The sequence below is a fragment of the Sus scrofa genome, chromosome 5, assembly GCF_054392235.1.
Source record: "Sus scrofa isolate SSC_HxYL_T2T_F1_AM1 chromosome 5, Sscrofa_HxYL_maternal_Yorkshire_Landrace_v2.0, whole genome shotgun sequence".
Classification (NCBI taxonomy): domain Eukaryota; kingdom Metazoa; phylum Chordata; class Mammalia; order Artiodactyla; family Suidae; genus Sus; species Sus scrofa.
Window position 1 is genome coordinate 49,452,891 of NC_139387.1, and position 25,860 is coordinate 49,478,750.

The 25,860-nt window shown below is 42.6% G+C and overlaps 2 protein-coding genes across 9 annotated transcripts in view; one reads left to right on the top strand and one right to left on the bottom strand.

Moving 5' to 3' along the window:
- Positions 1-25,860, top strand: part of DENND5B (DENN domain containing 5B) — a 293,655-nt gene that overhangs the window by 63,306 nt on the left and 204,489 nt on the right. For 7 of the 8 annotated variants that reach the window (XR_014803666.1, XM_021092090.2, XM_021092093.2 and 4 more), the window contains exon 1: positions 2,133-2,362. The exons of the other annotated variant lie outside the window; for it this stretch is intronic. Coding sequence is in view for 6 of the 7 variants with exons in the window: in XM_021092090.2 (XP_020947749.1) it covers positions 2,236-2,362 (127 nt within the window). In the remaining variant the exon portion in view is untranslated. Of the gene's footprint in view, positions 1-2,132; positions 2,363-25,860 lie in introns of those variants that run through there. 8 annotated transcript variants of the gene reach the window in all.
- Positions 2,358-3,235, bottom strand: LOC146403355 (uncharacterized). Its single transcript, XM_084956440.1, has one exon. The coding sequence runs from the start codon at positions 3,148-3,150 to the stop codon at positions 2,599-2,601; it is 552 nt and encodes a 183-aa protein (XP_084812566.1). The 5' UTR covers positions 3,151-3,235; the 3' UTR covers positions 2,358-2,598.

A 25,860-nucleotide genomic window follows, 5' to 3' on the forward strand; every position in this document is an offset into this window, starting at 1 on the left:
TTAGTGAAATTGTTTTATATACTTCAGTACTCTCTATATGAGAAAAAGCAATAACTGTATAACAACAGCAAATTAGCATATGTTCATAAATATGTTACAGATGTTCGAGTTTCCGTATTTTCCTAGTAGCATCAACAGCTTGTCACTACCTAGATAACCACCCTTCTTTCATTCATTCAATAAATATAAACTGAGGGACTAGGTGGGACCAGTATTCTGCTAGATGCTAGAAATATGATGAATCTTAGAGCGTGACTCCTGCTCTGTGGAGCTTAAAATCCAGCTAAGAAGATAGATACAGGAAAAAAGTCATTAAAAGTGTTTTGAAGGAAAAGTTCAGGATGCAATAGGAGCTAATGGTCAATTACCCAGCCAGTGGCTCACTCTGATTGTTTTATTTTTCTTTCATTTCAAACTTGAAAAGAGAGAAAGTGAGGGTACAGACTACAGTAAATGATGGTGTGTATGCATACATATCTTCCAGGAAGAACATTATTCAAATAATTGAGGTTCATTCTCTTAGTCCACCACCCTGGAGGGTTTTTTTATGTGTCTACCAGTGGTAGTCACGATTCAGACCACGCAACCCCCCCATCCAAATCCTCAAAGAGTAGGGAGAATTGTGGAAGGGATGACAATGTGGAGATGGGATGGATTCAATTTTTCACCTTTCAAAGGAGTAATAACTAGTTGGCAAGCCCTTTCTGAAGAAGAGAAAGTCAGAGGAAAGAGCAGGGTAAGAAAGCCATAGCCAGGGTTTCCGTTGTGACTCAGCGGGTTATGAACCCAACTAGTATTGGACCTAGGTTACATCCCTGGCCTCCATCAGTGGGTTAAGGATCCTGCATTGCCGTGAAGGTATGGGGCTCAGAACGGGCATTGCTGTGGCGGAAGACAGCAGCTGAAGCTCTGATTAGACCCCCAGCCTGGGTACTTACCCTAAATTTTTTTAAAAAAGCAAGCAAGCAATAGCTTTGTGAAGAGCAGAGTTCAGGGTCTAATTCCTGTTGCCTTATCAGCCTCCGATTGTACCTGCAGGGAGAGCTGATAAAATCAAACGAGAACACTGCTGGGGAACTGGAGCGCCTTGGCAACTTTACACTCACCTGGAAAATGTCTGGATAAATTACAGTGGGTCAGGGAAGGGAAGTTGTCAATTGCAGTCCTTTCAGAAGTCTCAAATCTTTGTAGATATTGAGTTGTGTTGTTTACCCCCCGCCCCCGCCCCACTGAGTTGGCACCAATTCATTGAGGAAAGATGTCTTGTGAATGGGGCTGAGAGCTGGGGGAAGGATTAAAGGACTAGGATTTTTTTTTCTTTCTTTTTTTTTTTTTTTGGCCGCCTCTCAAGGCATGAGTAAATTTCCAGATCAGGGTTGGAACCACCGTCACAGCAGAACCCAAGCTGCAGTAGTGACAACATCGGATCCTTAACCTGCTCCACCACAAGGGAAGTCCAAGGACTAGGATCTTAAAATGAGATAGCCATCTGTACTTGTCACAGTTTAAAATATGTTGATGGTCCAGACCTTTGTGGAAAAGATTTCAGAGCGGCCGTTAGCCTTTCCCAAAGCTGCATTTCTTTCTTTTTAATTAGGATAGGTAGCATCCCATTTAGAGGGCTAAGGTAGCATCCCGCTCTGAGGCTAAGCCTCTTGTTGGCTGGCGGAGGCCGAGAGGCGCGTGTGTGGGGTCGCCCCAGCTCCGCAGCCTGGGCAGGCTGGCACGAATCCCGCCCGCGCGCGGCGCTCAATTCCGAGCCCGCTGGGAGCGCGCGCACACAGGACCGAAACGCGCGCTCCCGCCCCTTTCGCGCGCGCCCTCCCCGCCGCGCCCCCGCCCCACGCACCGGTCCTCCGCGCCCCAGCGCTCCCTGCGCTCCCACAGCCCGTGTGCCGCTCAGCTGACCCGCGGGCGCCAGACGCCGCGGCTCCCAGCTTACGAGAGCAGCTGCGGCGGCGCAGGCCTCTCCCGGCGACACTCCCCCTGTGCGCCCCTCCCCCACCCGTCACTGGGATCCCGAAGGATTGGGCGCGAGCTCGCGGCCGCTTTCCCGGCGCCGAGCGAGGAGCGAGGCTGCGGTGACGAGCAGTGGCTGCGCCGCCATGGGCGCGCCCGGGTCGCCCTAGGACGGGCGCGCGGAGACCGAAGCCGGAGCGGCAGCCTCAGCAGCTAGCCCTCCCGAGCTGCGGCGGCGGCGGCGGCGGCGGCGGCGGCTGGAGCAGCGCCGCCGGGATGAGCGGCAGCGGCGCGGCGCCCGGTCCGGGCTCGGGCTCCTCCCCGGCCGCCTGCCGCTTTGCGCACTACTTCGTGCTGTGCGGGATCGACGCGGACAGCGGGCTGGAGCCTGACGAGCTGGCGGGTAAGGCCGGGCTGCGGCGGCGCCGTGTACTCCTCAGGGACGCGGGGGACGCTGCGAGGACGCGCGGGAGGCGGGGTACGGGCTTCAGACAAAGTCAGCTCCCGGCGGCGCTTGCTCTCCGGCCGGCGGGGTTCTGGGGCCGCGATTTAATGACATTGTTATTTATTCCGCGTGCAGGGTGCGCTGCTGAGCCCGCGGGCGTCCGCCCAGGGTTTCGCCTGGCGGGCGCGGGGTTATTAATAACAGTCGCGGGGGCAGGGGAGGGGGCGGCTCCGAGGGCACGGCCTGGGCCGAGCATGCCGGCCCCCTCTCCCGCAGCTGCTCGCGGAGGCAGCGGGTGAATCACCGGGCGCGTGAACTCCCGGCTTCGCTGCGCTCCCGTGGCTCACCCCCCGCGCCGCCCGCCGCCCCGGCTGCGAAGTTTCAGCCCCGGCACGTGACGCGGCGCCCGGGCCCCCTCGGAGAGGGGGCGTGGGAGACCGCGGGGCCGCGTCCCCCCAGGCGGCAGTGACCCGTGGGGCGAGCGCCAGGCTGGAGGCTAGTTGGATTTCATCCTTAACTGTTCCCGGTCTGCGCCGCCTCGGGTTCTGCGATGACGGTCGAGTCACCTTTTGGAATCCTGTCGTTTTGGCAGTGTCGCAGGAGCTGTCGACGATCTTTGGACGCTTGGGACCCGGCATGATGCCTTGTTGATACTGCTTACACTGTTCCGAGTTTAAGTAGTTGAATATAATTCCCCTCAGTTGGGTGCACCGTGTGTTGCTGCCTGGGCTTTCCTGGAGGGGCATAGGTCGGTCCTCTCGACTCTTTTGATGGCGCAGTGCAGGGCTGAGCTGGGGATCGGAGATGGGAAAAGAGGCGGTTAAAGGATGGTGGTGGAGGGGGCGGGGGTGAGTGCGCAGTGTTGGGAGGAGGCGGGAGAAAGGACTGATTTTATTTTTCACGCCTGTTTCTTTCTGCTTGTCTTCTTGGGATCTGAATCTGGATTTTTTTTTTTTAAACGGGTGAGACAAGTGACATCTACCGCCTGAACTTTATCTGTGTCAGTGTTTAAACACTTAGGTCATAGCTTTTCAGAACAGCTTCTTTTGGACATAGCATTCCTTCTTGAGTGCACCAATGTGTCTTATTATTTTTTTCTTTTCTTTTTGGAGGGGGTACTGGAAAGAGTGTATTAAGTAATAAACAATAGTAAACAAAACTGTTCAGCCTTAAGGTACAATACCCATCAGTCCACCCCTTAGCTAAGTGAATATGTTAAGTTAGTTTCACAGCAAAACATTTTCAACCAAAACTATGTCTAGTTTTACTTAAATTTTTTTTTTTGGAGAGGAGGAATGAGTACCAGGTTTTCCTGTATGTGTAACTATATAATCATGTTATTTTTTCAGTTAAGATTTCATGTACATATTAAGAATGGCTTTGTTAAGTGCTATGAAGTTAAAACAAAAAAAAGGTTTGCAGAGGCGTTGGAGGGATTCCTCTTTTGGGATTGATGAAGGGACTATTTTATTTTTGTAGAATCCCCCTTTTCCCTAACATTTCCCCAAGCTCTCGTGGCACAGGGTCACTTGGAGACCTTCTGTCAGTGGTGACTGATGACTAGAAAAAGCCTGTGTTTTTTCCTTCTTTATTTCAAGTCTATATGCCTAGTAAAACTAAAATGACACTTGTAGGTGTGGCCTGGGACTCTTTAGACATCCTGCAAATGGCTTTAACAAAATTGAACAGTAAAAAAAAAATGTTAATGCAATTTTTTAGATACAAACTGGCTTATTATGCAGTAGTATGTGTGGGTGATTGTTTGGGCTTTCTGCTTCTCATAATACTTGGTGTTTTGGAGTTCCTGTCGTGGCTCAGTGGTTAACAAACCCAACTAGCATCCATGAGGACACAGGTTCGATTTGACCCCTATCCTGGGAACCTCCATATGCCCTGCGTGTGGCCTAAAAAAACAAAAACAAACAAATAAACCAACACAAAGAATAAAAAAAAAAAAGGAGTTCCCGTCGTGGCGCAGTGGTTAACGAATCCGACTAGGAACCATGAGGTTGCGGGTTCGGTCCCTGCCCTTGCTCAGTGGGTTAACGATCCGGCGTTGCCGTGAGCTGTGGTGTAGATTGCAGACGCGGCTCGGATCCCGCGTTGCTGTGGCTCTGGCGTAGGCCGGTGGCTACAACTCCGATTCAACCCCTAGCCTGGGAACCTCCATATGCCGCGGGAGTGGCCCAAGAAATAGCAACAACAACAACAACAACAACAAAAGACAAAAAGACAAAAGACAAAAAAAAAACAAACAAAAACAAAATAAAAAAAAAACACAAAAAACTTGGTGTTTTGAGATAACAATCAATTTTGCTTTTGTCTTTTTAGGGCTGCACCTGTGGCATATGGAGGTTCCCAGGCTAGGGGTCTAATCAGAGCTGTAGCCGCCGGCCCAAGCCACAGCCACGGCAATGTGAGATCTGAGCCACCTATACCACAGCTCAGGGCAATGCCAGATCCTTAACCCGCTGAGGGAGGCCAGGGGTCGAACCTACATCCTCATGGATGCTAGTCTGATTTGTCTCTGCTGAGCCATGACAGAAACTCCATGTAGTGCTTTCTAAAGAACATTCAACCAACACAGCCAAGGAGCAGGATCTTGTAAAATCAATTTTGTGTGATAACTATTTCATTATTTCATTCAACAAATAATTCTGAAAGCCTTTAGGTGCAGATCAGGGTAGAGGTGTAAATAAAGCTGTCAAGAATCCCTACCATCATAGAGCTTATATTTCTTTATTTCTTTTTTTTTTGTCTTTTGTCTTTTTAGGGCCACACCTGTGGCATATGGAGGTTCCCAGGCTAGGGGTCTAATCTGATCTGTAGCCGCCCACGCCAAAGCCACAGCAAAGTGGGATCCGAGCCGCATCTGCAACCTACACTATAGCTGATGGCAATGCCAGATCCTTAACCCACTGAGCGAGGCCAGGGATCAAACCCGAAACCTCATGGTTCCTAGTCGGATTTGTTAACCACTGAGCCACAGTGGGAACTCCGAGCTTACATTTCTAGTGTAAACAAATAACAAAAACTCATAGTTTGTCAGAGGTTAATAAGTGCTATGAGGAAAAATAAAGCAGAGAAATGAGGATAGGGCAGTGCTGGCAGAATGGTGGGGTTATGTTTTTTACTAAAATTGCTATAGAAGGTCACACTGATAATGTGATGGTATTTTTTTTTTTTTGTCTTTTGTTGTTGTTGTTATTGTTGTTGCTATTTCTTGGGCCGCTCCCTCGGCATTATTGTTGTTGTTGTTGCTATTTCTTGGACCGCTCCCGCGGCATATGGAGGTTCCCAGGCTAGGGGTTGAATCGGAGTTGTAGCCACCGGCCTACGCCAGAGCCACAGCAACGCGGGATCCGAGCCGCGTCTGCAACCTACACCACAGCTCACGGCAACGCCGGATCGTTAACCCACTGAGCAAGGGCAGGGACGGAACCTGCAACCTCATGGTTCCTAGTCGGATTCATTAACCACTGCGCCACAACGGGAACTCCAATGTGATGGTATTTGAACTGAACCCTAAAGGAGGTGATGTAGCAACGCATGTGGATTGTCTCAGGGAACAGCATTGCCCGCAGAGGAAACAGCAAAGACTTGAGGTAGAAGAGTGCTTAGTTTAGTAGGTTAATAGCAAGGAGACCAGTGTGGTTGGAGCTGAATGTGGGGACGAATAGTAGGTATGATCATTAAGAAAGGGTAGGGGAGATTCTATAGGCCTCATGGACAACTGTTAGTCTTTTGCTTTGAGATGGGAAACTACTGGAAGGTTCTGAGCAGCGTAATGAGATCTGAAAAATTGGCCGTGGCTGTCATGTTGACGAGACTACATCAGGGGCAAGGATAGAGACTGACCAGTTAGGAGTCTCTTTTTCACTAATTGAGGTGAGAGATGTTGGTGGCTTGGACCAAGGCAATGGTAGTGAAGTGTTTAGAAGCTGGATGTATTTTGAAGGGAAAGCCAGCAGGACTTGCTGATGAATTGAGTAAGGGTATCCATATTCAAAGAAAGTAAGCAAAGATGACTCAAAGATTTTATGCCTAAACAATTATAAGCTTCTCTATTGAAATTGGAAGATTGGAGTTCCCTTTGTGGCTCAGCGGTTAACAAACCTGACTAGGATCCATGAGGATGCAGGTTCAATCCTTGGCCTTGCTCAGTGGGTTAAGGATGGCATAGGCCGGCAGCTGTAGTTCCAATTCAGCCCCTAGCATGGGAACTTCCATCTGTTGCGGGGGTGGCCCTAAAAAGCCAAAAAAAAAAAAAAAAGGTTGAAATTGGAAGACTGATGAAGATTGGAGAAGATTAATTCCACTTTGGACATGTTAAGTTTGAGATGCCCATTGGACATTCAGATGGAGATAGCAAGTTGGCCAGACATCTCTCAGGGGTCTAAATTTATTTTTACATATAAATCGAAAGTTGTGATATTGGGAGACATCACCCAGAGAGTGAGTATAGATAGCAAAGAAAAGAGGCTAAAGGACTGAGCCTTGGAGACGCTCCAGCATTCAGAGGTGGGGAGGATGAGGAGGAAACCACCATGGAGATTAAGTGTGGCTAGTGAGGAGAGGAAGACAAGAGAATGTAGTATCATGTTCCCTACTAACAATCTTCTTGACTGTTTCCACAGAGCTACATTTAGGGATCAGGAAACAAGGCCAGTGAGTTAGGCAAATTAGTCAGAAGGTTGTTTCTGTTTTGCTGCATTAATTTCAAAGTTAATGGTAGTTAAGTTTCTGTTTTACTTTTCTGGAACCCATCTATTTTTATCGCACTGTTTTTAGCAGATTATCATCCTGCCTGTAGAAGATCTTAATTGGCTTTTATTAAACATAAATTCTACCAATTGCTTTATAGACTTTTTCTTAACATATACATATTCCTAGAATTCACACTCTGCAGGTGGTGGGACATTGTTTTCAAATTAGGGAGACAAACCATATGATGAATTAAATAGACGGAAACCTTATGATAAAAAACTCTGCTTTACCAACAATGAAAAGACGTCTTTCATGTCAAGTACGTCTTTTTTTTTTTTTTTTTTTTTTTTTTTTTTAGTGCCACCCTATGACATATGGAGGTTCCCAAACTAGGGGATCGAATTGGAGCTTAGCTACTGGTGTATGCCACAGCCACAGCAGTGAAGGATCCCAGCTCACTCACCAGATCCTTAACCCACTGAGCAAGGCCAGGGATTGAACCTGAGTCCTCATGGTGACTAGTCAGATTTGTTTCCACTGTACCACAATGGGAACTCAAGTAGGTCTTTTAACAGCTGAAAGTAATTTAAATATATATAAATTAAAAATATTTAAAATAGAGGGTCTAGGAATTCTATGGTGGCACAGAGTATTAATGATCTGGTGTTGTCACTGCTGTGGCTTGGGTCGCAGCTGTGGCATGGGTTTGATCCCCGGCCCGGGACCTTCCACATTAAAAAAAAAAAAAAAAAAAAAAAAATAGAAGACCTTGAAATTTTCTGTACATACTGATATACCAGTATTACCTCTTGTCCTTTCTCTACCGAATCTTAGTTGTTGTGCTTTTCCTATTCACTATGTATTTTCAAGATGTACTTTATCCTTTAAAAGAAAGCATCCCATAAATGTTAAAGCAGAAATGTTTAAATTTCCTTTAATTTTAAAGATACAGAAGGTTTCAAACTGATTCTTTATGGCATAAAGAAGAAAAGGAGGTATAAATAGAGGTATTTGGAATTAGTTGATGTGAAGGGAGGCAGGTGTCATTTTGAAATTTTCTTTTATGGGCTCGCATTTCCTTTAAGACCTAGATGTAGCAATTTATGTGGCTTGATTTACAGCAACAAATATTTCAGGCAGTGGAAAACTGAAGGATGTAATTAGATCTTTACTTAAGTAACATAAATATGCAAGCCCTCAAGAGGGAAGGGTCTTTGCCTTTCTCTTTCATAGTACATTATACATAGTACATAGTTTTTAATAAGTGAACGAATATAAGATTTACAAATGAGTCTACAAATCATGTGGTGACCAGAATATTCTTAAAGCGTTTCCATGGTAGCTTGGATTCACTCCTACTGGTAGATGAGGAAGTCAGATGGGTGAGATCCTTGCCATAGAGATCTTCCTTGGTGCCTCTAGCTATTTATTTTTAGCTTTGGTGTCTTGGGCATGGCTTCCAGAAATGCTTAGAGGCAGTGGAGACCATAGTCTAAATTCAAATATAAAATTTAATTGAGACTGACAGTATCATTACAGTAGTGCTGGAAGGGATCTTAGACATCATTTACAGTGAAGAAACCAAGGATGAGAGATTAAGGGTAGGTCTCAGAGATCACATTTGACCAGTGTAGACACCAGAGTGAAGCCCGGTTGTTCTAGTATAGGAAGCTCCATAGTTATTTCATTTTAAGCTCTGAAAAATAAAAAAGGTGAGCTTGACTCAAATTTGGCAAGTCTTTCTGGATTGCCCTTAATCCAGACTGAAAGTCACAGTCAAGACTGCTAAAAACCAGGATCTGGCATTGCCACAGCTGTGGCTGGGATTCTGTCCCTGGCCTGGGAACTTCCATATGCTACATGTGAGGCCAAAACAAAAACAAAAACGAAACAACAGCAACAAAACCCCCAAAACCTTGGCCAGGTGTACAGGCGTGGTAGGTAGGATCACAGTTGTTAGGTTTATTGACATCCCTGACCCACCATAGATTATGCTGGGGAGTTTGGAAGGTCTAGCCTGGTAATTGGGGGGCTGGGGAAGGATCAAATTCCATTCCAGTGGAGCCAAAGAAGATTCAAGGTCTAGTTGCTGTGATAGAGTGATAACTTGGTTTTAAAAATTCGTGGGGATTTTATAGAAAAATTCCGCCAGCAGTGAAGGGAGCTGAACCTCTCTATGGCAGCCCTAGGGCTTAGGTGTCTGCTGCATTGGGTAATGCAGGGTGAACCAGCATAGGGAGCTCAGAAGACCAGAGAAGACCATATGGTTAGGGGAAGGGGGGGAGGGAGGACCTAAGTGTCTTTGGAGGTGGAGAAAATAGTTAAAGAAAGGAAAAGAAAGGGAATGAGAGGAGAAAAAACGGGCTGGAGGAGGGAAAGTATGTACTATCCACTGCTGAGGGGTTGACACATTGTTCTGAAATTCCTGAGTATATCTTTTTGTTTGTATTGCCACTTCTGGTAACAGACAGTGTTGGAGCAATAAAAGTGAATGTCTAGAATACAGTGCATTGTTAGTCATAAATTCTATGGAACTCCATACAGAAGACAACATTTTCTTCTTCACTTTATTAGAGGGTAGATGTAGTTCCTACATAAGGTACTTTAATCAACTATACTTCCAATTTTTTAAAAAAAGTACTTTAGGAAACAAGTGCCATATATCCAGATTCTTAACATTTTTGGTTGATAATGACCTAAATTTTGTTTTTGTTAAAGCCATACAGCCATTGCATTTTGGATGAATTAGTCAATGTTAAATGCTTACTGTGTGCCAGGTTGAGGTGTATATAGGTGACAGTCACTGTTCTGAAAGACTACAATAAAATAGCCGTAATAAAAGAACATTTATTCAGGATTTTCCACATGGTAACTAAGCGCTATGCTAAGTGCTTCATAATAATTACCTCATTTACTCCTGACTGCAATTTTAGGAGGTAGCACTATTTTCTGTATTTTACAAATGAGGAAACTGAGGCTAGGGAGTTTAAGCACTTTACCTAGGTTCATATAAGAAGTAAGAAACCTGGATTAAAAGTTTATCTGACACGCTCCGTACATGCTTATAACCACTACATTTGCTGCCTCCTTTAAGAACATATACTATATCACACAGATTATAAAATTTACCAGTATAGGGACCCTACATGGATAACCTTATAATCAATGAGATTATCTTTTAGCTCCTCTGTAGAGGAAAGATATTTAGAGGGAAAAGACTGGTCTTTATGACCTTTATGTCCTGACCTGGCTGGTCTCTTATAAGGCAGCACTGCCTGCATTCTTTCATTCATTTATCAAAAAAACAGAAGAGTATGGAGTTCCTGTCATGGCGCAGCGGTTAACGAATCCGACTAGGAACCATGAGGTTGTGGGTTCGATCCCTGGCCTTGCTCAGTGGGTTAAGGATCCGGCGTTGCCGTGAGCTGTGGTGTAGGTTGCAGACGCAGCTTGGATCCCGAGTTACTGTGGCTCTGGAGTAGGCCGGCGGCTACAGCTCCAATTAGACCCCTAGCCTGGGAACCTCCATATGCTGCAGGAGCGGCCCAAGAAATGCCAAAAAAAAAAAAAAAAAAGATATTAGTATATCAGTATAAGGTACTTACCACACAAATAAAAATAACACTTTAAAAAATTTTTTTAATTTTAATTTTTGTCTTTTTACAGCCATACTTGCGGCATGTGAAAGTTCCTAGGTTAGGAGTTGGGGCTGCAGCTGCTGGCCTACGCACAGCCACAGCACAGCAACACCAGATCCAAGCAACATCAGCAACCTACGCCGCAGCTTGCATCCTTAACCTGGATCCTTAACCCACTGAGCAAGGCCAGGGATCAAACCTGCAGTCTCACAGACGCTATGTTGGGTTCTTAATCTGCTGAGCCACACACATGGGAACTCCAAAAATTTTAAACCTTTTTGTTCTTACTGGGTTTTATCATCTATCTTTTCTTTGCATAAATTACTTGTCCTTAGATAAGTTTATAGGGTTTTTTGTTTTTTTGTTTTTGGTCTTTTTAGGGCTGCACCCATGGCATATGGAGGTTCCCAGGCCAGGAGTCCATTTGGAGCTGTAGCTGCCAGCCTGTACCAGAGCCACAGCAACTTGGGATCTGAGCTGTGTCTGTGACCTACACCACAGCTCACACCAGTGCTGGATCCTTAACCCACTGATCGAGGCCAGGGATCGAACCCAAGTCCTCACGAATGCTAGTCGGGTTTGCTAACTGCTGAGCCATGGCAGGAACTCCTATGTGTTTATAGTTTTTAAAAGCATTGTTGGTTGTGGAACCATGGCTTGTGGAACCATGGCTGGTGGGGCAGTCAGTATAGTTGTGAAAGCTGGATGTACAGCCAGAAGCTGAGCTCCTGCCTGGGCCATTTACTTAGGATAGCTGTAGGCCTCAAGTGTTCTTATCTGTCTTGAAGGGGTTAAATGGGATGACTGATTTCTGAATTTACCATCCTTTTCTTCTATGGGCCTGAAATTATTTTTGGGTGAAATACTAAGTAATCAGGTTTTTTTGTTTGTTTTTTGTTGTTGTTGGTTTTTTGTCTCATGGAAGTTCCCAAGCTAGGGGAAGAATCAGAGCTGTAGATGCCTGCCTATGCCATGGCCACAGCATTGCCAGATCCGAGCCGAGTCAGTGACCTACACCAAAGCTCATGGCAATGCTGGATCCTTAACCCACTGAGCGAGGCCAGGAATTGAACTGGCATCCTGACGGATACTAGTTGGATTTGTTTCCCCTGTGCCACAAGGCAGTTCTAAGATTCAAATTCTTAACCCTGTATCTTAGTTTGTTCAGGCTACTATCACAGAATACCATATACTGGTTGGCTTACTAACCACAGAAATTTACTTCTCACAGTTTTAGAGATTGGGAAGTCCAAGATGAAAGTGCCAGCAGATCTGGTGTCTGGTGAGGGCCTGCGTCCTCCTTCAGGAAGCCCGCTTCCTGACTGTCAAGATCTCTCTTATATAAGGGTATGTGTGAATCCCATTCATGGGGCTCCACCCTCATGACCTAAGCACACCCCAAAGGCCCCACCTCCAAATACAGTCACGTTGGGGATTAAATTTCAACATAGGGATTTGAGGAGGGAACCAAATATTCAGTCTGTTCACCCTAGCCTTCGTGATCTGCTCTCTGCCTGTCTTTCCAACCTTTTCTGATTGGATCACTCTTTCCTGCTACATTGTTTTTCTTGTAGGTTCTTCAAGATAGCAAGCTTCTTGTCTCATGGCCTGTTTTTCTGTTCTCTCCCTGGAGTCCTCTTACCCTAGACCAGCATGGTCCATTATACGTATAGTGTGAGCTATATTAGTAATTATAAATTTTCTAGTGACCACATTAAAAAAGGCAAAAAAAAAAAGAGCAGGTGATATTAATTTTGATGATGTATTTTATTTATATATCTAGGATATTATTCCTATAATCAATATAAAATTATTTCACATTCTTTTTTTCTTACTAAATCTTCAAAATTCAGTGTATATTTTATACTTACAGCACATCTCAGTAGGGACCAGCCACATGTTGGACAGTGCAGGCTTACGTCTTTGCAAGACTGGCTCCTCCTCCTTCAGGTCTTTGCACAAGCGTTGCTTCCTCAGATCAGCCTTCCCAGACCATTCTGTGTGAAATGGCATCCTTCCCACTCTCCCTACCCCACCCTTGCAGTTACCCAGCTTTATTTTCCTTACACTTATTACCACAGCACTTACTGATATCTGACAATATGTTGTGGATACATTTGCTTTCTTTTACTTTTTAATGTCAGTCTTCCCCATTAGAGTGTCAGTTCCTAGAGGGCAGGACCTTATCCCTCTTGTTTAGTCAGGGGCTAAAATAGTGCCTGGCCCATTATAGGGACTCACATTGGATAAATGAATGAGATAGTTTGAGATGGATAAATATAGAACTTTTCTTTTTGTTACCAGCAAAAAAGTTAGTATATATGATTAGGTGTGGGTTTTTAAACCTCTAAATGGACTAGAGTTTTTTTTTTTTTTTTTTTTTTTTTTTTTTTTTTTTTTTTTCTTTTCTTTTTTAGGGCCACACCTGTGGCATATGGAAGTTCCCAGGCTAGGGGTAGCTGCCGGGTATGCCACAGCCACAGCAACTTGAGATCTGAGCCACATCTTCGACCTACACCACAGCTCATGGCAATGGCAAATCCTTAACCCACTGAGCAAGGCCAGGGATGGAACCTGAATTCTTATGCATACTGGTTGGGTTCGTTACTGCTGAGCCACAATGGGAACTTCTGTTTGTTTTTTTTAAATGGGAAGCTTGAAATTGATCAAAAAATAAGAGAATGAATGAATGGTTATTTTTTAAAAAGGTACAATGGAAAAAAGGTACAATGGAAAAAACTTACTCAATTATTCAGTTACTCAATTTTTTATTTTTATTTTTTTATTTTTTGCTTTTTAGGGCTGCACTTGGGGCATTTGGTAATTCCCAGGCTAGGGGTCTAACTGGAGCTGCATTTTCCAGCCTACAGCCACAGCAACTCTGGATCCGAGCCACATCTGTGACCTACTCCACAGCTCACGGCAACACCAGATCCTTATCCCTACTGATCAAGGCCAGAGATTGAACCTGCATCCTCATGGATACTAATAGGGCTTGTCACCACTGAGCCACAGCAGTAACTTCTGAAAGCTACTATTTTTTTTTTTTTAGGTTTTATTGGAGTATAATTGATTTACAAGGTTGTGGTAATTTCTGCTCTACAACAAAGTTATACACACATCCAAAAAAAGTTATACATATAGGAGTTCCCGTCGTGGCACAGCGGAAACGAATCCGACTGGAAACCACGAGGTTGAGGGTTCGATCCCTGGCCTCGCTTTGTGGGTTAAGGATCTGGTGTTGCTGTGAGCTGTGGTGTAGATCACAGACTCGGCTCAGATCTGGTGTTGCTGTGGATGTGGTGTAGGCTGGCAGCTGTAGATCTGACTCGACCCTTAGCCTGGGAACCTCCACATGCTGTGCGTGTGGCCTTAAAAAGCAAAAGAAAAAAAAGTTATACATACTCACACAAAGTTAAATAGATATGCATATCCATTCTCTTTCATCTTCTTTTCCCACATAGATTAGCTCAGAATATTGGGTAGAGTTCTCTGTGCTATATAGCAGATCCCTGTTGGCCAGTCAGTCCATATATCTCAACACCTTCCATTCCATCGCTCACCCCCTAAAATTTCTTATATCTGTGATATTTATCAGCCTGTTCCTTCCCTCTCAAAATAAGCTATGACAAATAGATAATAAAATTAATAGCTTTTTTTTAGACACCAGTTTTTTTTTTTTTTTTTGGTCTTTTTGCCTTTTCTAGGGCCGCTCCCGTGGCATATGGAGGTTCCCAGGCTAGGGGTTTAATCGGAGCTATAGCCACTGCCCTATGCCAGAGCCACACAACTCAGGATCTGAGCTGAATCTGCGACCTACACCACAGCTCACGGCAACGCCGGATCCTTAACCCACTGAGCAAGGCCAGGGATTGAACTGCAGCCTCGAGGGTCCTAGTTGGATTCATTAACCACTGAGCCACGACGGGAACTCCTAGACACCAGTTTTATGCAGGCAAGCATGCAGGTACCAGCAAAGGTTTTTTGTTTTTGTTTTTTTAAGCAAACAGCATGTCTTATTTATTTATAAATTAGCACATAAATGCTCATAAATGATTTGTAATGTTTTGAAATTTCAGAAAGTGGCTGTTCTAAAAAGCACTGATAGCTTCAGTGGTGGCTTTAGAGGAAAATCCTAGGAAATTGCATTCAGTTTTTTTTCTTTATAGGTGTCCACATCAGTTTTGGGCATAGTCAGCCAGGACAGTTCTCTTTGTTCTTTTTTTTTTTTTTTTTTTGTCTTTTTGCCATTTCTTGGGCCGCTTTTGTGGCATATGGAGGTTCCCAGGCTATGGGTGGAATCGGAGCTGTAGCCACCAGCCTATGCCAGAGCCACAGCAATGCGGGATTCAAGCCGCGTCTGCAACCTACACTATAGCTCAAGGCAACGCCAGATCCTTAACCCACTGAGCAAGGCCAGGGATTGATCCCACAACTTCATGGTCCTGGTCGGATTTGTTAAGCACTGCGCCACGATGGGAACTCCAGTAAAGTTTAATCCTTTGTATTTTTCCCCCCATTTATAGTTTGTCTTTATTGTACCTTGTGTAATGTTCTCTTTTGCTTAAGTGTTGACTTTTTAAGATAGCACCATCTAATAACCTCTTAGCCAGAGATTCTAAAAATTTTCATCATGAGGCAGTTTTCTATGTTACTTTTCGAACAGAATTCAAGGATAGCTGTTTTTTATTTAAAAAAATTTTTTTAAGGATAGCTAGTGAGGAGGTAAGGACTGAGAATTCTAGGAATAAAAATGGAAGTATTGGAGTTCCTGTTTTGGCCCAGCAGGTTAAGAACCCAACATAGTGTCTCTGAGGATGCAGGTTTGATCCCTGGCCTTGCTCAGTAGGTTAAGAATCTGGCATTGCCTCAAACTGTGCTGTTGGATCCAGTGTTGCTATGGCTGTGGCCTAGGCTGGCAGCTGTAGCTCGGATTAGACCCCTAGCCTGGGAACTTCCATATACTGCAAGTGTGGACCCCAAAAGGAAAAAAAAAAAAAAAAAGGAAAAAGAAAAAAAAGGAAGTATTTTATGCTCTGCTGTACATCATGAGGCTAGAAGAACATTGAAATAGTTGCTTTCCCCTCATTCCTGCACATTTCGCAAGAATCCATTTTGCAAGAATCCATGATTTTTACTAACTTTATTCTAAGTTTTGTAACTATCTCAACATGGATTTCTTTTTTTATAGTATAAATCTTTATTTTTTTAACACTAAAAATTAAAATCAAAACATTTTAAAAAGTATAGTTGCATTGCTGATTATAAGAGAAATGCAAATCAAAACTACCATGAAATACCACCTCACACCAGTCAGAATGGCCATCATTAATAAGTCCACAAATAACAAGTGCTGGAGGGGGTGTGGAGAAGAGGGAACCCTCCTGCACTGTTGGTGGGAATGTAAACTGGTACAGCCACTATGGAGAACAGTTTGGAGATACCTTAGAAATCTATACATAGAACTTCCATATGACCCCGCAGTCCCACTCTTGGGCATCTATGCGGACAAAACTCTACTTAAAAGAGACACGTGCACCCGCCTGTTCATTGCAGCACTATTCACAATAGCCAGGACATGGAAACAACCCAAATGTCCATCGACAGATGATTGGATTTGGAAGATGTGGTATATATACACAATGGAATACTACTCAGCCATAAAAAAGGATGACATGATGCCATTTGCAGCAACATGGATGGAACTAGAGACTCTCATACTGAGTGAAATGAGTCAGAAAGACAAAGACAAATACCGTATGATATCACTTATAACTGGAATCTAATATCCAGCACAAATGAACATCTCCACAGCAAAGAAAATCATGAACTTGGAGAATAGACTTGTGGCTGCTCAACAGGAGAGGGAGGGATCGGGAGCTTGGGGTTGTCAGATACAACTTAGAATAGATTTACAAGGAGATCCTGCTGAGTAGCATTGAGAACTATGTCTAGATACTCATATTGCAACAGAACAAAGGGTGGGAGAAAAAAATGTATACATGTAAGAATAACTTGATCCCCATGCTGTACAGTGAGGGGGGAAAAGTATAGTTGCTTTACAAACAAGGATTTCTTAAGCTAATGCCTTTTTTTCCTTTAATAAACTTGTATGTATTACTGGTGCAGAAAGTTAATTTTGAAGTAAATGACTTTCTTTAAATGACCTGGAAAGATAATGTGCTAGCACTATTGAGTCGGAAGTGGCTCCAGGAAATCACCTTTGTATGATGAAGCTATGAAAATGAACTGTGGTTGGTGATTTACAAACATTATCTTTACTCCTCACAATAACTGAAGTTATTGCTATCATCAGTTTACAGGTGAGGAGGCTGAGGTTCAGTGAGTTGTTGCCCAGAGTCATAGAGAGAGAAAAGGCCAAAGCTGGAATTGCATCCTGGTGGCCCTCTTCCACTATGCCTGGCTGCCCCTCAATCCTCCAGACCAACTATCTTCAACTACTGGGTGATGACAGCAGTGGGCCTGCCAGTTGTGATCTGGGTCCCCAAGTAATCATTAACAATATTTGAGGGACTTCCCATTGTGGCTCAGCAGAGGGGAATCTGACTAGTATCCATCAGGATGTGGGTTTGATCCCTGGCCTTGCTCACTGGATTGGGGATCCAGCATTGCCATGGGCTGTGGTGTAGGTCACAGACTTAGGCTTGGATCTTGAGTTGTTGTAGCTGTGGTGTAGGCCAGCACCTGTAGCTTCAATTTGACCCCTAGCCTGGGAACGTCCATATGCTGCAGGTGCAGCCCTTCAAACAAACAAAAAAGGCAAAAAAAAAAAAAAAAAAAAAAAAGTTGAAATACTGAGATTATAAATGGTATGTGCTTTTAAATTATCGGGATGAATTAAAGGTCTTCCCTCTAATGATGTCACTCTCGATTCCATCCTATGTGCTTTATGGGATGGTAGAGAAAGAGGTGGCATTACATGTACCATACCAGCAACTGTGGATAGCCCTACCTAGAATGGGAAACCTGTCTTGTCAGTGCTACTGCTAAGTTAATGCGGCTGCTACTGTGAATATTTTTCACATATTCACATCCTCTTAGGAATACCCCTGCAAAAGTAGTCTATTTACTTCCCTTTCTTGTAGATTTTTAAAAAAGTTTGTTCATAGTCCAAGGAGATACATGGGAGTATGTTTTTCAAAACTTAATGTGATCTAAATTATTTCTAGATACTTTTCTCAATTATAAAATGTGACAGTGTTTTGCAAAGGGCTTTTAAACTATAGACTACAATAAAAATAATGAAGTGGAATTATAATTTTAGAGTTATAGAATTTTAAAATTCAACCAGCTGTGGACTAGTAGGCTGAATCCTTAGCTTGTAGACCTCTTGGTTTTAGATAGTGAAACCTGGTTAATATATATTTCAGGTAAGAGTTCCCATTGTGACACAGCAGAAGTAAATCTGACCAGTAACCATGAGGTTGAGGGTTCGATCCCTGGCCTTGCTCAGTGGGTTAAGGATTCAGCGTTGCTAGGAGCTATGGTGTAGGTTGAAGACGAGGCCCAGATCCTGCGTGGCTGTGGCTGGTATAGGCCAGCAGCTGTAGGTCTGATTCAGCCCCTCTCCTGGGAACCTCTATATGCCACGTGTGTGGCCCTAAAAAGCAAAAAAAAAAAAAAAAAAAAAAAGATATTTTAGGTAGTTTGTTTTCCATATCCCAGAGGCCTTGTCCTGTAAATCTGCCTGTTTTGCATAATTTTCTTGTGTCCTGGCCTTGAGAATCCAGATCTCTGCTTTGAAGTTCCTGTTTCCTTGCTCTCCCTATCTCCCTCTTTTCTAGTACAACACAATCTTGCTGTCATTTATTTAACACAAAATTATTCTATAGTTTGAGGAAACATTCATGTAGAAGTGACATCTAGATTAAGTTTCTGATAGCATGGCGCAAGTTTGCTCATAGCTTTTGTACCCACCCCTGATCCCTTCTCAAAGATCGCCCTTATTTTCACCTTAGTCCTCATGAAGTCCCCTCTTGTTGCTCTTTTGATTGTTTTTTTTTTTTTTTTTTTGGCTAAGCTTGTCTGTGTTGTTAAAATCTCATAGTGAAGTAGGGGGATGCACTGAGGTTTTGGGATGGAAATGCTATAAAATTTGGTTGTGATGATTGTTGTACACATAAAAATGTAATAAAATTCATTGAGTAATAAACAGAAAAAAAAATCTCATTGTGAAGAAATTCTAAGATCTCATTGAATCCTCCAGTTACCTTCTTCCCCAGCAGAAACTGGGAAGAGTTTCTTATTTCCCTCAGCTTTTCAGATTTCACACTGTATGTTTCTAGAATCCCTTCATTTTCCTTCCTTTTCCTTCTCTCATAGTCCTTTGAGAAAACAGGCACAGTCTGCTAGATCAGTTTTTTTTTTTTTTTTTTTTTTTTTTGGTCTTTTTATCTTTTTCTTAGGGCCGTACCTGTAGCATATGGAGGTTCCCAGGCTAGGGGTCTAGTCGGAGCTGTGGCTGCCGGTCTACACCACAGCCACAGCAACTTGGGATCCAGGCCATGTCTGTGACCTGCACCACAGCTCATGTCAGTGCAGAATCCTTAACCCACTGAGTGATGCCTGGGATTGAACCTGCATCCTCATGGATGCTATTCGGGTTCACTCACTGCTGAGCCACGAAGGGAACTCCGCAGTATTCTTTGTGTATGTTAAATGTATATGATTTTTTTTTTCTCCTGTAGATAAGGGCTGAAATAACAAGGAGAGATTGCTGCCCCTAGGCAGATGAGACATGAATTGTTTTGAGGGGAGTGAGCATCCTGTATTCATACAGTTCCCTGACGTGGAAATCTTCCCTGTTGTAAGAATCAGCACCCAGCATATCAACTGAAAGTCCATGAAAATGAGGTATTGACTTACTAAAGAAGAGTTGGAGCAATAGGAATTTATGACTGATTATAGGTTTAAAGCTTAATGGATGAAGAGTTCCCGCCTAGTGGTTAAGAACCTGGCACTGTCACTGCTGTGGTGTGGGTTTGATCCCTGAGCTGGGAACTTCCGCCTTCCAAAAAATAAGAGTTTATTGATGATTCACTTCTAGGACCACAGTGTTTTGCTTTGTTTTCTAAGTTTAATTTCTCTCTACCTTAACCCTGACTTTTACGGAAATTTAAATGGCTGGGGTAACAAGATAACATACCAGTTAAAAATGTTTCCCCATTTCCTATCTTAAGTGTATTCTTTTTCTTTATAAATACACTTTTGTCCAGATTTCAGAATATTCTGGCTCAGCTCCAGAAAAATGAGCTTTCCTACTTGACTCCATTTGCTTTGTGTCAATTGTTCATGAGAACAATGACTGTGATTTCACAGTTAAAACACAAGCATTGGTACTATTGAGGTGATTATGCCAAAATAGATTATTTTGTTTAGTTGTTCTCACTCCTGTCTGGCAGTGCTTATTTTTCCATTGGCAGTCCTAACTACAATTTTATTTTATTTATTTATTTAAAAAATTTTTTTGCCTTTTTTTTTTAGGGCCACACCCATGGCATATGGAAGTTCCCAGGCTGGGGTTGAATTAGAGCTGCAGCTCTAGCCTATACCACAGCCACAGCAATGCAGGATCCAAGCTGCATCTGCGACCCACACCACAGCTCATGGCAATGCCGGATCTGTGACCCCTGATTGAGGCCAGGGTTGGAACCTACATCCTCATGGATCTTAGTTGAGATCATTAATTGCTGAGCCACGAAGGGAACACCCTACAATTTGATTTTAAATAAATACGTGAAAGCCCTGTGTGCTCAAGTGTAAAATCTTGTGTATTCCTAATAGTGAAGGACTGATAGGCCTTGCTTACTCTGAACCATTTGAAAAGCATTTTGTCTCTGGTGGAAGGGGCCAGTGGGGAGAGTTAATAAGTAAGCGTATGAGGGTGAAACCACGTAACTACACCTGCTATTCCAAAATCCTCTTTTCCTGACCTTGTTGATCTCTCTCTTACCCTCTCTTCTACATGCAACAGAGATATTATGGTTAGAGTGTGAGAAATGGTGTGGGGATAGCCAGACAAATGCCCTCAATTCTGGAGTCCCCCCAGATTCAATTGCACTAGAGGAGTCATTACAGAGTCTCCAGTACAAATGTTTAACAGATCACCTTTCCTCTTCTCTGGAGTGAAATCTCCTCTAAGTAGAAATAAAAATGTAGCTTTTTCTGAATGTGGCATAAGGCCAAGAAGTAGACATATTTTGTTGAATCATTAGGGGGCAGGGACCTTGCTGAGAAATGTTTGTTGACATGTATGCATATTTAGTATTTATTTCTGAGAGTGCCTCAGTGAACTCTGTGGAATAGATCAGGTGACAGCTTTTATCTGAAAGTTGTTCTTTGAGGGACAGCTGAAGCGTGCATTGGTGTGTGTATGTATGTGACAGAGATTGGTATTTTTTTCACTGGAGGGAAAGAAGTAACTTAGATTCCTTCCACTTAAAAATAAGGAACTCATAAAATTTGCTTTGGAACTTAAAGAAAATGGTTGTATTATTTTAGTGAACGTGATTGAATAGTTTTTGAATGTCTTCTAAAATAATGAGATATATAGCCTCCTCTCAAGTGTGGGAACTGTTTTGCACCCTGTTCCCCTGTTCCTTGACCTCTGCCTTTTGACCCTGCCGCTTTGTGATGAGATTATGGGCCTTTGAGCTTTTTTCCAGTAGACCCAGGTTTCCTTACACAGCAAGATAAAGCTTTAAGCTTCCTTAAAAGATGTTCTTAGCATTGGGGAGAACTTTGAGGTTTAATTGTGGGCATGAGTTTAATAATAAGTATTTTTTTCTTTAAAAAGTCTGTTTTTTCTGCCCAGAGTACCTGTATATTTTCCAATAGGAACTTTAAAGGTTTGTGGGTATGTATATTACTAAATATTTTTCCCCCCTTTGGAGTAAAGTGTCATAAAATAATGGTGCTTATTTAGGCAGAGACTTTGCCTTTCCAGCATAAGGGAACCCAAGAAGATCCAAATGTCTGCACCCCGTTGTTGTGCCTTTAGGTATGAGATGTTAAAAACTGTGTTCAGAGGGTATCATGCAAGAGCAACAGATTGAATATTTTTGGAGAGAATCAGTACTTTAACCTATTTATCTTATAATAAACACTTTTTGGACACCTTACCAGATGCCTAAAATAGAGTAGGAAGAAAATCAGGGACAGACAAAAGGAGATGAACGCATTTAGTTTTGCTACTTGTTTGCATTAATGTGAGAGGTTTTTTTTGTTTGTTTGTTTGTTTGTTTTGTTTTGTTTTTGGAACAAGGGTAATATTAGTGTCAGAAATAAAGGTTTGTTGATTATCTATGTATTTTATTATTGTTTTGCATACTATCTTCAAGTTTATCCAGAAAATTAAGCATTTGCTCTGTTGCAGACATCTTGGTAGGACTTTCTGGGGAATGTCAGTTTTACACACTGTGAGAAGGATTTAATAATGAAGCTTTTGGACTTTGGGTTACATGGCAATTTCTTGCTACTGAATATTCCACAAGAAGTGAGGCTAAATGAAATAATTGGCTTGAAATAATAAAGGACAATAAATATTCTTTAAAAATATGTCACTTAAATTACAGAAGTAATATATGCTCAACTTAAAAAGTAGGGGATATATGATTATATTAAAGAAAACAGCAATCGTCTGTTATCCCAAAGGGTGGAATTTAAAATAAAAATAGAAGCTCTGATTTCTGGTCTCTAGTTAGAAGCCAACGTGACCGTTTTATAGAGGTGTTGTGGCTAAATGAGCTGAGCAGTAATCCGAGAAACACAATAATATTTTCTTTTGTCTAAGTAATTGCCACTGATTTAGTATAAGACAGCTGTGAAGATCTTTGTGATTGAAAGGATGAATGAATAAATAAAAGTGAGTTGTCTACCTTGGGTGTTTACTTTGAAGGATAAAAATTAAATCTCTAGTACTTAAAATCCTCTTAAGATCAGTAATTAAAATGAAATGGGAAAAGAAAGAGTAGCTTTGAATCTCAGGAATTTAACACTAAAATAATATATTAAAATTTTTTTTTCATTGTGAGGAGAAAGGAAAGCACTGGTGACAAATGAGGTGGGAGGACAGAGGAAAGAGAAGCTGGTGAGCAAAAGAAGCAACTCAGTGACAAATGAGATAAACTCTTGATCTCATTTTACTGGGAATCCAATTTATTTGTAGTCACATAGCAGAATAGAAATACATTTAGGTGGAGTAAGAAACTTCTGATGGGAAATGTGCTTGTCTCTCCCAGGTTGGGGCGGGGGTGGGGGTGGGGGGGAATCGTATTTTAGGGAGACTGAGTCTAGAAGCAGCAGCAGAACTGACACTCTCTTTCCCAGCTCCCTGGTGTCTCCCACCTGGGGGCTGTGTAAACATTTCAGGAGCATTGCTGAACAGTTCAGGCTGCAGAGAATGCAGAGTGCCTACAGTTTCCCTTTTCATGTAGCTGAATAATAAGAACAGGGACAATCTTTTGATTGTCTTGCAGTGTTTTGCCTGTTGGTGCTTTTAGATCCTTTCTGTAAATTGCTTTCTTCCTAGAAGATATGTCATGAAGGTCATATATTTAAACTAGCCAACCAACCAAAGACCTTAAGATTCTAAAGAAGGGATGCTTTTCATAGTAATTGGAAAACCTTGTAAAATGCTTCTTATTTTCTTTAAACCTGTCAATTTACCGTTGTGAATGTGATTTTTGTTAGTGGTGACAGTATAGTCTAATAAGTTTTGAATAAAGGAGGCAAAACTCTTCCTCCAAAAAAATTATTATTATTTTTTGAGGAGAGAGCCTCTAGTCTCTAACTAGAAGATTCTGGTTAGTTCTTATCTAGTCCTCTCTTATCTGGAGATTTATTGGAAGTTCCTGTTGTGGCTCAGCAGTAACAGCCGGCTAGTATCCATGAGGTTGTGGGTTCAATCCCTAGCCTTACCCAGTAGGTTAAGGAGTTACCATGAGCTGTGGTGTAGGTTGCAGATGCAGTTCGAATCTGGTGGTGTTGTGGCTGTGGCATTGCTGTGGCTGTGTGTAGGCTGGCAGCTGTAGCTCTGACCCCTAGCCTGGGAACTTCCATATGCTGCACTTGCGGCCCTAAAAAGCAAAAAAAAAAGGCATTATTTGCATTTTTTTTGTTTCTGTTTAGTTATTTTTTAGGATGGGCTGAATCGAGGTGAATTTTAGTTTATTCTGAGTACTCTTACCAGCACTAGTTCTTTAAAAATTTTTTTGAGAATATTAACACATTCACAAAAGAAAGTAGAGGGGTGAACCATGGGGAAGAGGGGGAGTTTATTTAAGCCCTCTTGTTTCTAGCACTGAATGTGTATACCTTACACATTTAAAAGAAATATGTAGACTGGCCTCCTTTAAGCATGTTATGGAGTGGAGGTAGATCAAAGAGGGCCTAAAAAATGAAGGAATTTGGCTGGTTCACATAAGTTTTTAGGGGTGGGAGTGAGGGTGATCAGGTATAGTTTAAATAGAGCTCTTGCTCTGGTTCACTGCAGTACTTTATGCTCCATCTCTCCCCAGTGTTGATTGACTTCCTCTTCAATTTGGCTTCCTTTGTGGTATTACAATGGCTTCATATTTACACATCATACCTTCCCTAGAGGAGATTGAACTTCCTTTCTCCATTCCCTATTCATGTTTGAAACAAGAATCTGTGACTTTGCTGTGACCAGACACTTTAGGGCACACTTCCCTGAGACCATCCCTGAACTATTAGTGTGGCCAGGGAAGATGGAGTTAAACTGTTTAGTGACCAGGTTGGGATGTAAACTACAGAGTTGCTTCGGGGGCTGTGGCTGATGGAAGGGAGCCTGTCTGAGTATTCACTAGACTGTGACATCAGAAAAGAGCCCCTCAGGTTTTGCACAGGGGAATGGCGTGCTCCAGGCTGTGCTCTAGGGATGTCACTCCAGGTGAGTAGAATAGAATTAAACTGAAATGAGACTAGAAGTGGGGAACCAATTAGGAAATTCTTGTACAAATCAAACTAGAGTGGAAGGGCCTGACTTAGGATAGTGGCAGTAGGAGTAAAGAAGCAAGGATGGATGTAGGAGATATAGGGTAGATATTGGATGAATTGAACTTGGCAGCTTTCATGTATATGACGTTAAAGGGGAGATGAGATGCACATGACTAGATTCTGGGCCTAGGCAACAGGGAAATGATAATATCATTCATAGAAGGAAGGAACACAGAGGAAATAATAAGGAACACAGATGATGGAGGTGAGTTCACTTTGATTTATTTTATTATATATATTTTTATTACTCAGTGAATTTTATTACATTTATAGTTGTACAACGATCATCACAACCAAATTTTGTAGCAGTTCCATCCCAAACCTCCAGCCCATCCCCCCCAACCTGTCTCATTTGGAAACTAAGTTTTTCAAAGTCTGAATCAGTATCTGTTCTGTAAAGAAGTTCACTGTGTCCTTTTTTTAGATTTCACATGTAAGTGATAGCATTTGACCTTGGTGTCTCACTGTCTGACTTCACTTAGCCTGATAATTTCTAAGTCCATCCATGTTGCTGCAAATGCCGTTATTTTTTTCCTTTTAATGGCTGAATAATATTCCATTGTGTATATGTACCACATCTCCTTTATCCACTCCTCTGTTGATGGACACTTCGGTTGTTTACATGTCTTGGCTATTGTATATAGTGCTTCCATGAACATTGGAGTACATGTATCTTTTCAAGTCACAGTTTAATCTGGATAGATGCCCAGGAGTGGGATTGCTGAATCAAATGGTAATTCTGTTTTTAGTTTTCTGAGGAATCTCCATACTGTTTTCCACAGTGGTTGCACCAATTTACATCCCCACCAACAGTGTAATAGGGTTCTCTTTTCTCCACACCCTCTCCAGAATTTATTGTTTGTAGACTTTTTGATGATGGCCATTCTGGCTGGTGTAAGGTGGTACCTCATAGTGGTTTTGATTTGCATTTCTCTAATAATGAGTGATGTTGAACATCTTTTCATGTGTTTTTTGGCCATCTGTATGTCTTCTTTAGAGAATTGTCTGTTTAGATCTTCTGCCCCTTTTTTTGATGGGGTTGTTTGTTTTTTTGGTATTGAGCTGCAGAAGATA

Bases quoted from the DNA above. Each gene is read 5' to 3' on its own strand.
- LOC146403355 (XM_084956440.1), bottom strand. From the start codon at position 3,150: ATGCCCCTCCAGGAAAGCCCAGGCAGCAACACACGGTGCACCCAACTG.